The sequence below is a fragment of the Panicum virgatum genome, chromosome 3K, assembly GCF_016808335.1.
Source record: "Panicum virgatum strain AP13 chromosome 3K, P.virgatum_v5, whole genome shotgun sequence".
Taxonomy (NCBI): domain Eukaryota; kingdom Viridiplantae; phylum Streptophyta; class Magnoliopsida; order Poales; family Poaceae; genus Panicum; species Panicum virgatum.
In genome coordinates, this window is record NC_053138.1 from 28,961,922 (window position 1) to 28,977,605 (window position 15,684).

General features: G+C 45.0%; 4 protein-coding genes across 5 annotated transcripts; 2 read left to right on the forward strand and 2 right to left on the reverse strand.

Moving 5' to 3' along the window:
• The first annotated feature begins 3,395 nt into the window (after positions 1-3,395).
• On the forward strand, positions 3,396-4,001 carry LOC120700807. Its single transcript, XM_039985029.1, has 2 exons — positions 3,396-3,648; positions 3,726-4,001. Exons 1-2 carry the CDS (start codon positions 3,580-3,582, stop codon positions 3,999-4,001), a joined length of 345 nt encoding a protein of 114 aa, XP_039840963.1. The 5' UTR covers positions 3,396-3,579.
• A 601-nt stretch (positions 4,002-4,602) lies between these two features.
• LOC120700808 lies at positions 4,603-5,397 on the reverse strand. Its single transcript, XM_039985030.1, has one exon. The coding sequence runs from the start codon at positions 5,395-5,397 to the stop codon at positions 4,603-4,605; it is 795 nt and encodes a 264-aa protein (XP_039840964.1).
• A 1,751-nt stretch (positions 5,398-7,148) lies between these two features.
• On the forward strand, positions 7,149-11,617 carry LOC120698842. Of its 2 annotated transcripts, none has more exons than XM_039982594.1 (11): positions 7,149-7,545; positions 7,654-8,475; positions 8,545-8,694; positions 8,812-9,030; positions 9,116-9,341; positions 9,435-9,530; positions 9,651-10,407; positions 10,511-10,603; positions 10,732-10,976; positions 11,072-11,147; positions 11,275-11,617. In XM_039982594.1, exons 2-7 carry the CDS (start codon positions 7,663-7,665, stop codon positions 10,145-10,147), a joined length of 2,001 nt encoding a protein of 666 aa, XP_039838528.1. In that variant the 5' UTR covers positions 7,149-7,545; positions 7,654-7,662; the 3' UTR covers positions 10,148-10,407; positions 10,511-10,603; positions 10,732-10,976; positions 11,072-11,147; positions 11,275-11,617. The 2 variants fall into 2 exon arrangements, with proteins under 2 accessions (XP_039838528.1, XP_039838529.1); XM_039982595.1 differs by having other exon boundaries at positions 9,657-10,407.
• A 1,439-nt stretch (positions 11,618-13,056) lies between these two features.
• On the reverse strand, positions 13,057-15,661 carry LOC120701387. The gene is made up of 10 exons (XM_039985456.1): positions 15,398-15,661; positions 15,214-15,315; positions 15,072-15,119; positions 14,886-14,975; positions 14,462-14,810; positions 14,167-14,368; positions 13,980-14,078; positions 13,654-13,907; positions 13,487-13,562; positions 13,057-13,406 (listed from the first exon to the last, which is right to left on the reverse strand). The coding sequence occupies exons 1-10, from the start codon at positions 15,546-15,548 to the stop codon at positions 13,299-13,301; spliced, it is 1,479 nt and encodes a 492-aa protein (XP_039841390.1). The 5' UTR covers positions 15,549-15,661; the 3' UTR covers positions 13,057-13,298.
• Between the last annotated feature and the right edge of the window lie 23 nt (positions 15,662-15,684).

A 15,684-nucleotide genomic window follows, 5' to 3' on the forward strand; every position in this document is an offset into this window, starting at 1 on the left:
CGTAGACACGTCTCCCTGCCCTGAGAACTTTGTAAAGTCAGGCATCTTGTACTTGTGTGGGAGAGGAATCTGATTGTAAGCCGGAGGATAGGGAGTCTTGTACATAATAGATTGCTGCTTTGGTCTCAAGCCAAACTGCTCCCTCATGACTTCAGCTATCTTCGTGCTCCAATCAACTTGTGGTTCAACTATTGGCACTTGCTGAGGAGAAGCCATGCTCGCTGTGTTGGTCATCATTTCAAGTTGCTGAGCTATATGATTCATCGGCTGTTGAGCTGATTGCATCTATTGTTCTTGCTGGGACATCTGACTGGGTGTCTGCTGAATCATCGTCGGCTGTGGGCTGATGGACTAGCCGACTGTTGACCAGTAGTATCCATGTACGGCACGTTGACATACCGCAACCGTCCAGTCGCCTGAACATGGAAAACCCAGTTGACTCCTTTCTGGTGAGGGGATTGCGACAGAAGGATTTCCATAGGAGACTGGGGCTGGAGCATAATCGCAAGACGCTGCTGTGGGGTCATCGGCGGTGGTGCCGACCATTAGCTTGCGCAGTCATCTGTGGGCTCCATGTGTCTTGCGCATTCGGCTGCATTGCCGATGCATCCTGCTGTGCACCCATCGGGTGAGTGGTCGATAGATCAGGTTCAGAAGTTATCGGCTTAAAAGCCGATGCATTAAACTGTGCCTTGACCGGTGTAGTAAAGAAATATGGATGCATACCATACCCAGTAGCAGGATTCTATCCCTTTGGAAACACGGATGCAGATCCATCTTGCACAGACGTAGTAACAGTCGAATAGATAGGATCTGCTGTAGCAGCCGATGCTGCATTAATCTGTGATAGGGTTTGACTGTTGCTCGTCCTTGCCTGGCTATTTGGAGCCGATAGAGCTGTTGCCATAGACACTTCCAAGGGAACATACTGTATCTGATCTGGTTGTACGTAGCAAGGACCCATGCACCCTGAAAAAATACCTTCACCAAAAGCCTTGGCCACCGCATTGTGTACTGTGTTGCCCATGACTATTGCACTTTTGATGAAGGCTTGTGCCACAGCTTGGCCAACTGCGTCCATCATCTTGTTCTCACGTTGAGCCTCTGTCAATGGCTGAAAGGATGAAAGATTAAACTTCTTGATCACCTCGCCAGATCTGTTGACGCTGTACAACTTGAGGCATTCACGCTTGAACTTCTCCACCAGCTCTTCATATTCCTTCTTTTGTTTTTCTTTGAGCTTGTCTTCGGGAACAGGAATCTGGTTTTCTTCACTAATTGCAGATTTATCTGTGATGTCCACCATGTTGAAACTTTCGGGTTCCACTGGGCATGCCAAAAGATATGTTGACACAAAAATCAACACACTGAAATCCGAGGGAAAGTGTTCACCAAGCACGGAAAGTCAACCAAGCGTGCCAGTCAATTTAACCTGAAATTGACAAGAGAGAAAACAAGGTCAAATTCGAGAGCGTATCGGCTGGGAATCCGAATATCTCTCGTGTAGGCGTATCGGCAAGCTCTGCCGATACAGTAGACGGCAAAAAAGATATTAAATGCGAGCATGTAATAAAAGAGCGCGTAGGCTGGATCAGCCGATGCACTAAACGACAAAATCAGCTTTGAATAGCCGATTTCACGTATATAACAAGATCTAAGCTGCGAATGTACAACTCAGATGATGTAAGCTAAAAATAAATCTAAATCGGCTCTTGAGATAACAACAGTTTTACTGCAAAGCCTAAAGCCGATCTAATATGTTTTTAGATATGATAATGACCAAAAAGCATAGGAGAACCTACAAATCTAGCCGATATCGATAATTGGTGAATAAATCTAGACAAGACGACAGCGATACGCCCGGAAGTCAAAGCCTAGATAAACTCGATAACTTTTGAATAGATTTGAACGAAGCCACAGCGATGCGCCCGGTAGCTAAAGCTCAAATATACTCGGTAAAATGAAAACTCACCAGCAAATCAAGTCGCTCGAATGTGATACGTCCTTGATCAACTTGAAAGAACTCGTCGAAAAAGAAAAGAAAAGGCGAAGTCGCCGAAAAAATGCAAAGGAATTGTAAAGTTTGTTGTATTGGATGTGTATCAAGTATTTATAGCCTAGCGCTATCAAGTCCTAGCCGATCACGATAAATATTACTTGACTCTAAAGAAAAGACTAACTAAAGATAAACTACTTTAAATACTACAACCGAATCATCAAGATTCTCGCAGAGTCCGAATCCTCTCCTCCTTCCTAGATTTCATCGGCCGAGTACCAGAGCGGACGAATCAGTATATTCGAAGCATATTCCTCTGGCCCATCGGACGGACTCCATCGGCCGATTCAAACCCTGTGCATTTTTTGGTTTCTTACAAATCGCCACCTTCCTTTCACAAGAATCACCTTCCTTGACACGTGTCAAAAAATGATGTCAACAATAGTGAGTGTTGGAAATCACAGCAGTTTAGTGTTGAATAACAGCATCAATTATGTGTATTTCTATCTCAAATACGTGTACGAACAGATCGTAGTTTAACAGCAGATAACAACTGATGATAGATATGAGGAACAAGATCACTCGAACGACATGTGATCCGATCTACTCATCATAAGGTTGAGAGAAAAACAAAAGAACCTGTTTAGTTGTGTTCAAACCCATGACTAAAGTTTAGTCATAGGACTAAATTTTTAGACCCCTGTTTGGTACCAGGGACTGAAGGGGACTAAAGACACACTAAGGCTGCCTCCAATAGGCCATGTATTTGGACAAGCAAAGCTAATTTAGCTGGGTGAGTGGTACTGTACCGGCTTCAATGGGCCAGCTATCCACAGCATGTAAATTACATGGGAAGAGAGAGAACCGGCAATATGCCTAGCTAGAGGCTCGCGAGGCATTTGCTCTGCACACAACCGTCGGCTCGGACGTCGCGAGGGAATCGGCGGGCAGTGGACGTAGCTCGGCAAGATCTGCTGCGGCGCGGCTCCATCGGCGACTAGGTACGTCCCCAGTTCCCTTCCTCCTCTTTCCCCATGGATCTGGCGCCATCAGAGCCGGGTCAGGCCGAGGGCGTCCAGGAGGAGCACGTCAGCGGCGGACTCCTTGAACAAATCGAGCAGGTTGTCGATGTGGTCGAAGAGGTCGCCGCAGGTGGCCTCCAGGACGCTTTGCTCCCTCATCATCTCCTCCACAAATCCAGCGTTCGCCATTGATTCAACTATGTGCAGTGGCGGATCTAGAAAAAAATATATAGGGGGGGCTGGTACATCAAAAGGAGAAACAAGAAATGGCTCTCCGCCGTCGCCTGCAGGCTGCAGCAGTGCGCGCCAGCTCGCCGGCCACCGCCGTAGCCACAGTCCGCACGGCCACCACGCGGCGCGCCCGCTCCGCTGCAGATCTTGCCGAGCTACGTCCTGCGTCATGACTAATTGCACTGATTCCTTTGTTGCATTCCATTTTGCTTGCTATGTCCTGTGGCAAAATAGACCTGAAACCTTGTCTACTTGCTTGCAGTTCTGAAGTTTGAGAGTTGTTTAAGAAACAAAAACTTGTTTAACAAATTTTACACTCATTATTTCAGGATGGACAACCAATTCAACACCCAAGAGTGGTCGCTCCCTATGTCCTCAACCATGAAGGAACTTGAGAAGGTATGTTTCCTTTTTTATTTTGGGTTATGCTTACTGTACTTTTTATGCTTCATTAATCAAATTTTAATTTATTTCAGTACAACCTTACCGGTGCATTTACTGGATCAATGCATAACATGGGTGTACCAATTCAGCCTGTGTGCCCTGCTGTTACTGCATCGTGTCATCATCGTCCTACTGAGGACCCGGAGGTTCAAGAAGTCGACAGGAGTCAAGTCTCAAACAATAAGTGCAAGAAGAAGGTTGCCCAGCGAGGAAGGTCATTCACCAAGGAGGAAGATAGAGCAATTTGCTCAGCGTTTCTGCATGTTAGCACGGATGCTATTATAGGTAAGTTGTGGCCCATAACTTAAGTACTCCACTTTTCAATTTTCAAACCCGTCTGAGACATGCTTTCATGTTACGACTGCACGAATCAACCAATCTGCTGCTGGGTATTATACAAGAATGCATCAACACTTCATGGAGAACATTGAAGTGAGTAGTAATAGGACTAAGATTTCGATAGAAAACCGGTGGACCACAATTCAGAGGGCCGTCAACAAATTTTGTGGTTTCTATGCTGCAATTGAAAGGATGAATGAAAGCGGTAAGAATGAGCAGGATAGGGTACACCATTTTATACATGACTCCAACCTTTACACATTTTTGCTATGTTGATTTTTGCTGCAATGAATGTTTGTTTGGCTTGGGCAGATTAATGATGCCATCTGGATGTACGAGGAAATCGAGCCATGGCAATTCCATCACTGTTGGGTGATTCTTTGAGGAGAGCCGAAGTGGCACGTGAAGATGGCGGAATGTAACACGGGTCAAAGAGTTAATCGAAAGCATTCCCTGAAAGGCTCCGAAATAGACATAAATTCTATGCAGACCGACAGTGCACTCCCTGAACGACCTGAAGGAAGGGATAGCGCCAAGAAGAGATCCCGGGTAATGACTGATACCTCATCGTCAAGTACAGCTGTGGAAATCCTTGGCGTACGAATTAATGAACTGAGAAATTTCTGGCACATCTCTATTCTGAGAAATCGGAGGGTCTGAAGACCTCTCAAACTCCTGGTGATCACTGTACAAATTTCTTTCATCTTCGATCACCATGTTGTGTAGAATAACACATGCACGCATGATGTCGTTTAGATCACTTTGGCTCCACAACCTAGCAGGGTTATAAATTATCCTGAATTTGGACCGAAGCACCCCAAAAGCTCGTTCCACATCCTTCCTTGCTAACTTCTGTGTCTGAGCATATTTTTTTTCCTTTTCACTAACTGGCTCGCTATATGTTTTTACCAATGTAGCCCAATCAGGGTATATTCCGTCGGCAAGATAATAACCCATGCTATACTTGGTTCCATTAATATGGAATTCAGTTTGTGGTCTCTGTCCAGCAGCGAGGTCGTCAAACACTGGAGACCTATGGAGCACATTGATGTCGTTATGGGACCCAGGCAATCCGAAAAATGCATGCCATATGCGTAGGTCCTGCGTAGCAACAGCCTCCAAGATTATGGTCGGTTTGCCTTTGTGCCCCTTGTACTGACCATGCCATGCAGTCGGGCAATTAGACCATTCCCAATGCATATAGTCAATGCTGCCAATCATCCCAAGAAAACCTCTAGCCTCATTGACTTGTAAAATGGTTTCAAGCTCACTTGCTGTCGGTGGCCGCAAAAATTCAGACTCATAAACATAAATGATGGTTCTTGCAAATTGCTTCACAGTCTCTAGAACTGTTGACTCAGGCATGCGATACCGTCGAACGAATCAGGTGGACTGCCATATGCAAGCATCCTCATAGCCACAACACATTTATGAATGGGATGGAAACCCTTGCGCCCGCAAGCATTCTCACGTTGAAGAAAATAAGAATTCTTCTGGGTAATCTTGCGGACCATGTCAAAGAATAAGGACTTCCTCATTCTAAATCTATGCATGAGAAGACAGTATGTTAGCAATTACTTTATAGAATTTTTACACATTGAAAGAGGCAACAACAAAGAGTGCATACCATCGCCGAAAGTCCTCTTCGCTGTACAAAGGATTATCAACAAAGTAATCCATCATGATTTGTGCAAAAGCTGCTTCTGTATTGCGACGCTTAAATTTATGTCCTAGAACCGAACCACCCCTCCTACGTTTAGAAGGTTCCAAAGCCGCGATAATCGAAGCTACCATGCAGTGTTCATCTTTCTTCCGTTTATTCTGCCTAAAATGTGAGTCCTTCAGGCAGGACCAAGCTGTCATGTTCGAGAAGTCTGAACAACATAGATTACACAAAGTTTTAGTACACAGATAATACAAATGCTTTTGTGAAATCATAAGCAATTGGGGACATGTTCAAAGCATGAGCACAAATATAGCAAATGTCTAAAGAACCGGACCTTGAGAGAAACCAAGGCTTTGCTAGGATTGAGAAATTTGCAAGGATTGAGCAATATGTGTAACCATACTTAGCTCTTGACTTGGCTGTTGATGGCCTGACCCAAAGATTCTGTGTGCGAGCGATGGAACCCAGAGACTTGGCTAGAGGCTGCGAATCTCTTCTTTCACTGGCCGGGCGCTGCGTGAGGGCTGCCGATGCGTGGGAGGCGGCGGCGGCAGGCGGCGGTAGCACTGGCGGGGCGCTGCGTCGGGGCTGCCGATGTGTGGGAAGCGGCGGCGGCACTGGACGGGTCGTGCGTCGGGGCTGCCGATGCGTGGGAAGTAGCGGCGGCAGCGAGGAAGACGCAGGTACATGGTTCCGTGCGAAACTGGCATCGAAGCGAGGGAAAATGAGGAAGAATTGGTTCGTTGGCACGAAACCATATTGGCCCAACGGCTCTAGCTATTTTAGCTGCTCTGTTGCAAACAAGAGACCCATGGATGGCCAGGCAAAATCTCAGGGGCAGCTAAACGGTGAAATGGCTGGCGAATATAGCTGCCCGTTGTTGGAGGCAGCCTAAAGACACTAAATGAGCCGGGTGAGGAGAGAGGGAGAGAGGAGAGAGAGAGGGATAGGCACGAGGATTGAGGGAGACTGAGGAGAAAGAGAGGCACTTTAGTCCCTTTCAGCACTCCCATGGTGACTAATTGACTACGAGAATTTTAGTCCCTTCTAGTCACCCCTCTTTGTGTCTCTATGGATTAAAAGGTGGGTGACTAAACTTTAGTCACTCCCAACCAAACACCCCCTTACAGGGAAGAAGTCAATCGCCGGCATCCTGAATCCCTGCTCGTGGAACGGGACGAAGGAGACAACGTAGCCTGGATGGACCTTGGACACACCTCGTCTTCGGGCACGATCCACTCCTGCGCCTCCGTCAGCGGACAGAGAAACCCGTGGGCGACAAGCAGATTCAGGCGCTCCCGCGTGACTTCAGAGTGAGACCATGCCTCGGCCATGGCGACTAGTGGTGCTATCGCAGGAGCTCCTACGGCAGCGTACCGGTGGTGCGACGGTTTCTCCGGTGGCGGAGGGCACGCGCGGAGTTTTAGCAAAAAGATCGAGCAAAGCCGAAAATACTATTCTGAACCCGGCTATCGCGGTAGTCGTTATCCAGGCGGAACGTTTTGCTTCGAGATTTGTGATCCGTTGTCTCATATGATTGTATTCCGTTGTATTTGTAATTTTTTCTCTAATGTATCTCGCAACACGTTGCCTGGTGGTGCCAGGTGATGGAACATAAAGGCCTGCAGAAGGACAGGCTCGTTACGACGTCGTGCAGATTTTTAATGCCCATCTTCCTTGAACATGTGGAGCTAGTTATTTGTGTGTTTGTTTAATGTGAAGTGTGCTTGTTGGATGTGTGGTCGTTGTTTTTTGGACTTTTTTTATGTAAACACTGTGGACTGTGGGAATGTCGACCGACACACGGTACATGCTGGTACGCTTGACGGGTTGGCCGGTACAAGGAGGTACATGCCCATTGTTAATAATATTTTTTAGCATTTGAAAGCTTACCTTTCTATTCCGCTGTTCGTGTACCTCTAGCATTCTGGCTTGTGTTGGGTGGGCGTCTGAAGCGGTGGACGATGGTGGTGGAGCGAGATGAAAATTGGGTTCCTCAGTTTCCCTCTAATCCCTCCCGCCGTTTTGGTCCATCGTCGTCTGCTCCAACTGGGAGGAATGGCGGAGGCGGGTCCGTCACTCCATCTTCCCCCAATTCAAGCGATGATGAAGCAGTTTCAGCTTTGTGCATCACCAACCGGTGCTCGCCGAAGTCAGTTTTCTCTCTTGTTTCCAATTTAAGCGAGTTCAAGAAGCAGATTGTTAGGGATATGGATTTTGGGGGGATTCTTGAAATTCCTTGTATTAGCAAGCTGAATCTGAAACTTTCTGCTTGGTTGTTGAGCAAGCTGGACAGTGAGGAGAGTTGTCTGGTATTTGGCCCTGGTAGACGAATTTATGTCCACGAGGATGATGTTGGTATAGTTCTTGGTATTCCTAATGGCGACATTGATGTGTCAACCACTGCAGTGACTGAGGAACAATTAGAATTGCTGAGGTCCAGCATAGGGTTAGCTAGTACAGATCCTAGGAGTATTAAGGGGATTGAGTACGTTCTTCAGAAGCATCTCGATGATCAATCATCAAGCCAGCAAATCGATGGTTTCAAAGTTGCCTTTGTTGTTTTCATAATGGGGCATCTGCTTGCCCCTTGTGTGAAACATGATCAAGTGCATCTGGATTTCTGGGGTGCTTTGAAGAATCCTGCTGCGCTCGAAAGGTACAACTGGTGTCGTTATGTTTATGGACATGTCCTCGATGCTGCTCAGAAAGTTCGATCAGAAATAATCAGCAAGGGTCGGGCAACTTCTTTGTCCGGGTGTCATTACTTCTTACAGGTTAGCAGTTTGTACATTCTTTTATAATAAATCATGTTGCAATGTACTAAACATAGCTGTTTTGTTTAGATTCTATTTCTGGATAATGTTGATCTCAGTAGGCTAAACAAGCCACACAAAGTTGTCCCTCGGCTGAAAGTTTTTGATCAAGAATCATTGAAGTTGATGGCAGTGATGTGTGCCAGCAGAGGGGAACATGATTTCGCTAGTTTCATTGGTGTAAGTTGGTTCCTGTTGAGTTGTTTTCCATATATTTTGCGTACTGTCAGATATTGTAGTAAGTTTAATTTCGTAGTATGCGTTTTTTGACTGTTTTCATAATATGTTTAATGGCAGATTCGTTCTGCTGAATCTTCTGCCTACATGAGGCATACTTTCCAGTCCCCGAATACCACACCTTCTTCATCAACTATTCCTAGCCGTGTCACTGTACCATTTGTAAGAAAGACGGACCAGGGCAACATTGATTCATCTTTACTCTTAAGCCCGCAGAATGCTCCGTTCAAAAGTCCAAGTGATTTCTATTCATACATTCACCGACATCATCCCGGGATGGTATGGTGGGTTCGTTTGTTTTTTTATTGTAATTGTCATTGGCAATTTTTTCATGGGTTACATGATGTTATTATGGTTCGCACAGGAAAGGACATATTTTATTGATTACATTAAGAACCACAACGCAAGTATGATGAGGGGTATTTCAGAGATGCGCTCATCTATTATGAGATGCAATGCACATTTGGTTGATTGGTTGGTGGATAATATTGGTCCACTTAAGATGCAATTGATACATAAGAAGCCAGTTGTATCAGGTTGCAGCACTCCCATTGCTCCATCAAGCATAACGCCGTCAGACAGAGGCCATGGTACTAGCCTTGTGGGTTCTCAAAGATATGAATTCCTCATATTTTTTGTTTCTGTTCTTGGAACATTCGTTTATGTTTTCTTTTACTACCCAGATGTTTCTATGCATACCAAATCTACTTACATGCCCACCAAGAGATCTGTTTGCTCATCGGAGGTTACACCAGCCAAAAAGTTGAAAAGTTCTATAGGTAGCTGGCACTGCTCTTTTTGGGTTATACGTTCTTGATTTGTTTTGTAGTTTTTGTTGGCTGTACGTATGATGTCAAGTTTTTGCAATTCGCCCTCAACAAGCTGGTTGTTTTTTTAAGGTGCAGATTTTGGTGTTGAGCCTCCATCATTTGATCTTGGCATTGATGGCTCGATAGCCGTTGGGGTTGAAGTAACCCCGCAGCACAGAATTATTTCTATCGAACCTTTCAAATCTCCAATGCGAAGTGTGTCAAGAGGTGTTGCTCCTGCACGGCCATCCTGTGGGTTAGCGGAAGTATCACCTGCAGATTCAAGTAGACACTTAGCACAAAGTGTTGTGCTTGACATAATTCATGTCACTGAGGAAGGAATTGATCCCAATGGTAAGGTTCTATACGGCCAATGGATAAATCAGCCGTTTCAGAAATGTGTTGCCCCAGGCGCCCCTGTACCATGTGTGCCTTGGGCTCCTGAACTTCTTCATCTTAAACATGACCCGACCGCAGTCAACGACCTCATAAATTGCTGCAACGATCTGTCTGAAGCGGCTGTTAGACGATTCGTATTATCTTTTTTTGTCCATACTACAACTTGTGTTTGTTGCATGCTTCTGTAGTTACATAGGTTATTGAAATATGGATGAGTAAATTGCCAACTTAATTTGTTTTAATTTTAAGCAGTGAATGGTTGGTTCATCCGTTGCCACGGTATTTGGTCCTCAGTGGGTCAGAACTTATAAATACTTTTGTCCAAGGTCAGGATGCTGATTCGGACATTATCGATGCTGCGCTCCGGCGTTTCTGTCAGCTAGATGCTTTTGTAAAATGTCCCGGCCCAACTGGGCGGTGGCGCCACTTCATCGAATCTGATTTCGCGGTATCATTCCTTCTATTCGCCCTACGTAGTAATCGGCGATGCAAATATTTGTTTTCCTTTTTAGTATTTTTACTGTTTGCAATTTTTCGTATATGCATCGCAGATGAACTGCCTCGCCGGTTACAATCCTGAACGTATCTTGTCTGTGTTAAATCAATTTACTAAGGTCGACTACTGCGTTCCAAGCTGTCAGATGGTACGTCACACTCGTTTTTTGCTTGTTCCCCTACATCGGTTACTGATATCCAGAATAGGTTGATTACATTTTGTTTTGTGCCCCCATTATGGGTCTTGTACTGTGCTCATGTTTCCCGATGTGGTCAGATCATAGTACCTGTACTGGTTGATCATATATGGTGCGCTTATATGTTTGACTCACATGGCTGCACCGTCCATGTGCTTGATCCTGCGCATGCGGAAAGTCGTCACCAGTCACACATGGAGATCTTTAAAATATTGCATGATTCACTGTCAAGATGTTTGGAACATTTCTTCAAAGGATGGTCTCTCAAGCCATTTGATTCCTGGTACCTGAACTATCCTAGTCTCGGACCTGTCGTCTCAAACCCGTAAGTGCTACTATTTTTGTTATTTGCTTTCTATTTGCGCCACTATAATCATTGAATTCATTATGGATAAATGTGGTTGTTACATTAATATGTAGGGATGATTCTGGCATTGTCATGTTACATTATGCTCGGAATTTCAATGGCGGTCAATTGAATGAACAAGTGACAAAGGTTACGCCCGACGTTTTCCTCTCTTTTTGGCTGTCTACCATTTGTTAAGCTGTACATCGTTCTCGTTTTTTTTGGGCGAACAGTTTACATGCTAAGCGGGTCTACCTAAATATCTTGTTATTTGCAGGATAACATCTTAAGTATTAGGCTTTCTATGTTTGCTGACATACTGATGTTGGATGGCAATGAGGCCAAGCTCCCTGCCCCCGTCTTGAGCTTCTTCCCTAAGTGAACCGGTCGCCTCGTATATTTTGGTTACGCTTTCAAGTGGAGCTGTCCGTGCCGCATATTTTGGGCTATAGTTGACGTTTGGGTTGTGATCCGGTCGTGAAGAAAGTTCATCTCCTAATTCATTCTGTAACTGGTGGTGGTGTAAGTAACATGATGGTGTTTGTTGATGATTAACTGTGTTTGCGCCTTCTACGCAATGGAAACTGTATCTGGTAATATATGGGCCAGTTTTAGTTTTATCTGTTTGTTCATCTGTGGGGGTTGATCAAGAACATGCTACATCCTGACACAATCTTTGCCTTAATGTAAGGTTCGTAATTAATGGGTAACATTAACTATACTTATTGATGCCGGCTCACTATAACCCCCCCCCCCCCCCCGCAATAATCCGCATGGTTCTTTATGGTGTGGTTGGAACATTGAAGCCAGAACGGAACACATGGCTTTTTAACTAACTTAGCAAGTCAACACTCAGTTGCCCGCGCGCAATCCACAATTTTGGAGCATCAGAACATTTTCTTTGAAGTACTTTAGTTGCTCCACTACAAGCAGAAACTGTACGCTACACTTACACCACATTACAACTTAATTCTATATTTGCACAACCTTCTACAACTTAATTCTTGGACTACAACACGAGGTTCATGCTACCATGCATCGATTATGCATACTGGAGACAAGGCTAATCTTTCCACACGCAGACTTTCCAAAATGATACAGGTGGCACGCACTCGTGCTACACTTCTTCTAGTTCAGGAAGTATGCAACCACCACCAGGAATAAAGCAATAAGAATCACCAGGACGGGGCCAATGTCTGGATCCGCTGCTGCAGGGGGGGCATCAGCCTCATTCTCTCCTGCCTGTAATGGTACCGCTGCAGGGGGAACAACTTGCGCCACCGGGTAGATCTCGTCGTTGTATGCGCCGAAATGGCTCCCACTCCCTGCACTTTCTTGCTTCTTGAAGTACGCTAGGTACGCCGCCATTGCTTCGTCCCTTGAAGAGTAGCTGCGGAAAGAACAGTTGGGGAATCCACAAACCTGATCATTGCAATCCTGCCAATCACCGTACACACCAGGATTTCTCCCCCGGAACACCGCGTACCACGCCATCCCCTGTCTCTTTTGGAATCTGTTGATTTTTGTAGAAACATGGAACAATACTCAGTTACAAATGCAATCTAGATCTGCAACAGCCGGCGGGGGAACACTGTGTATCGCCAAACAAATTTGATTTGCGAATACAGTTAAGAGATTGACCAGCAATGAACAGAAAGATCAGAGCTTGACCTACAGTTTCCCCTTTCCACAACATACCTTTTCTTCTTTTTACCGTCGGCTCCCTCGATTTGGGCGAGCTCTAGCAAACCTACTGTGGAGTTGACCTCTGTGTCTCTCGCGCAAAATAGTTCCACTCTGCTGCCAGCATTCGTGGAATGGTGCTGTGGAGGGGGGAGGGTGTGCGAGGATGTCCACTTCTACTTTATGGCCGTCTGGTGTGTGTGCGTGTGTGTGTGGGTGGGTGGGTGGGGGGGGGAGGGGCTGACCAGTACGTGAGCGCTTAAATTTTTTTTTGCGTGAAAAGGAAGTAACTATAGTAAGAAAAGTGATGGAACAGTACATCCCTTTCTTGCCCGAAAGACCTAAAAGGAAAGAAAATGTGCAGTACATTCTGACGACCGAAAAGGGGAGCTGTAATAGGAAAACATGAACATGAAACACGTCTAGATAAATGGACTGCTCATTCCATGCAATGTACCTAGTACTGAATTTCTAGAACCTTTATGCTTACACAATGGATATTTAACACAGTTTATAGCAGACATGGCAGCTGACTAGTTTTTTTTCCTTTCCTTCCCCCACAAAAGATTCAACAATCTTGCCATCAACAGGGACAGTATCCAGGGTTCAACTTAAGAATCACTTGGTCTCTACATCCACATCCAGATACTTAGGCTTCCATCCTTGGTTTGCAGCCATTTGCATCAGGTTGTAGAATATACTCATCCGTGCATTTTTTGCTTTGCACTGCCAAAAAATTCCATGGTTGGTGACATCGACTCAGCACTGTAATGTTATTGACACATTGGAGAGGGTTCATCTCATACCTCATTAATAGTGAACGTCAGTCGCTCTCCATCGAACCACTTTATGTAATGCACAACGTAAAACGTTGACTCCTCCCTACAGAACGGAATACATTATTAGTGGTCAAGTCTGGCTAAAGATCCACAAAAAAGTGGGATGTAGATAACCATATCTTCCTGTCCCTTACCTCAACGCCGGTGCATGTGCAAGATTATAGAATGTTATCTTATATCCGGCTCTATCATCGTGCAGTCCACTGAATAGTTCTGAGAAGTAGTCAAATAATTTGGAATGCAATGACGCAATTAAGTCACCGTGCACTGCACGCTGCTCTTCTCGTGTCTTTTGGCATAACATAGGGTCTAGTACATGTATTCGTTTCTTCTCTACATCCCAAGCATACAAGGACCAGTGCCCGGCTTGAGCGCATGGTAACATTATCTGCAAAATTACATCACCATTTTAACCATAACATAATATGAAATATTGTGGCTCGAGCAAAGCGACAGTTACCAGTCTGCAATGCTCGGCATTACTGCCAAGGTGAGACCCCAGGAACAATTCTTTGATTTGTTCACTGTAAGTGCCTTCTCCATTCGCCAGCACAAAATCCTGAACAAGATAATTATGTCAGCAAAAACAATCCTAACCACCTGTTTCATGCGTATTTATTTGTCATTTCCTGTGATGAGGTACGTACTGAGAAGCAAGGAGGTAGCAGGTGCCGCCATTGTTGGTGCTCGCAGCAACAATCCTTGTACATCATGCTGTCCTCCTCTTGTAATAATCTAATGATTGCATCGAACGTTTCGGTGTTTATGAGTACAGATTTGGCAAATGCCACCCACAGCTGCCTTCCTGTTAGGCTTAGTGTCCATGGTTCATCATGGCGAAACCAGACCCTGGCAACACCCAACAGCAGCAACATTTAATACCCTGCCAACAGCTCGCAATTTTGCTGGCCGACAAAGTAAATATTCAGCTTTGCTACTCACCTATTTAGAACTGTGTACTCCTCTTCCACAAAGTGCTGGAACATCTTCTCAATAAAAGTTATGCTCTTGGTTCTTGGATTCCAGTTGAGGTCAAATGGCGATGGAGGAACCCGCCTCTCAGCAACGTGGCGCTTCACAGGTGTTACTCCCGTCATGCAAACAGGAATAATAGCTTTCTCTACTACCATATTATCAGTCCCTGCGACCTCATTGGCAGATTTGAAGCTACGCAACCTTCTTGTTGTTGTTTTTTTAATTACTCTGCTTTTTGAAGCTGAGATAGAATCAGAGTTCTCTTTTTTGTTGCCAAAGCTTGGATTGCTCAAACCCTTCTTAATTCTTTCACCCCCTGCCAGTTTAGGACGCCTTCATTAGTTTTCCAGTCTTAAAGCTGCAATGAAAAAAACTTAACTGTTCATCTTACTTGCACTCGTTGTTTTTACTCCCTCTTCAATGTTCTTTACACAATTATCTCCTTCATTTTGCCACAACGGAATTCGTGTTGAAGGTCCTCCTAACCCATTTTCAGCATTGGTAAAAGGAAATTGTTAATGTGTCGTTCGTAAGCCCTAATGTGTCATAACTGAATCGGAAGTGTAGTACAACGTACCGCTACTCTCTGGCGTGCAGTCGAACACTGGCTGTTGCTGCATCAGATCTGAAATAAAATCCACCACAACAATAGTAGACTCTGACAAGCATTTATACAAGATAAAGCCAATACATGCAGCTGCTACTGAAAACACTAGTACCTGGTTCATCTATTTTTCCATGGTCCTGGAAAGTATACATGCCATCAGACTGGGTTGTTTCAGCCGCCACATTTGAGCCTATATCCTGCTGAGGCCCACGCCCTGCAATTAAGTTCAAAATGTCACGATAAATACTTTAGCAATCTGGAACGTTGCCTCATATCAATTTGGTATACTTTTCTACCTCTTTCATGTGCTGCTGCCACGTCGAATGCAGTGTTGCCCCTATCAGCATCCATTTCAGATACACGATTTTTTTTCCTTTTAGTTTGTTCATTCACAGCAACATCTTCTTCTCCTATGCCCTGCCCATTATCCTCATACCATGGAGGCATGTCTTTCTTAATGCCCCCTTGAACTGACCGTTTCCCATGTATCTTCGAATCTTCCGCATTTCCTGGTGCTGTAACATTAACTCCTGCGCACAGCCGTATTAATTGCAGTGCCTCTCATACAAATTAATGGAAAAAC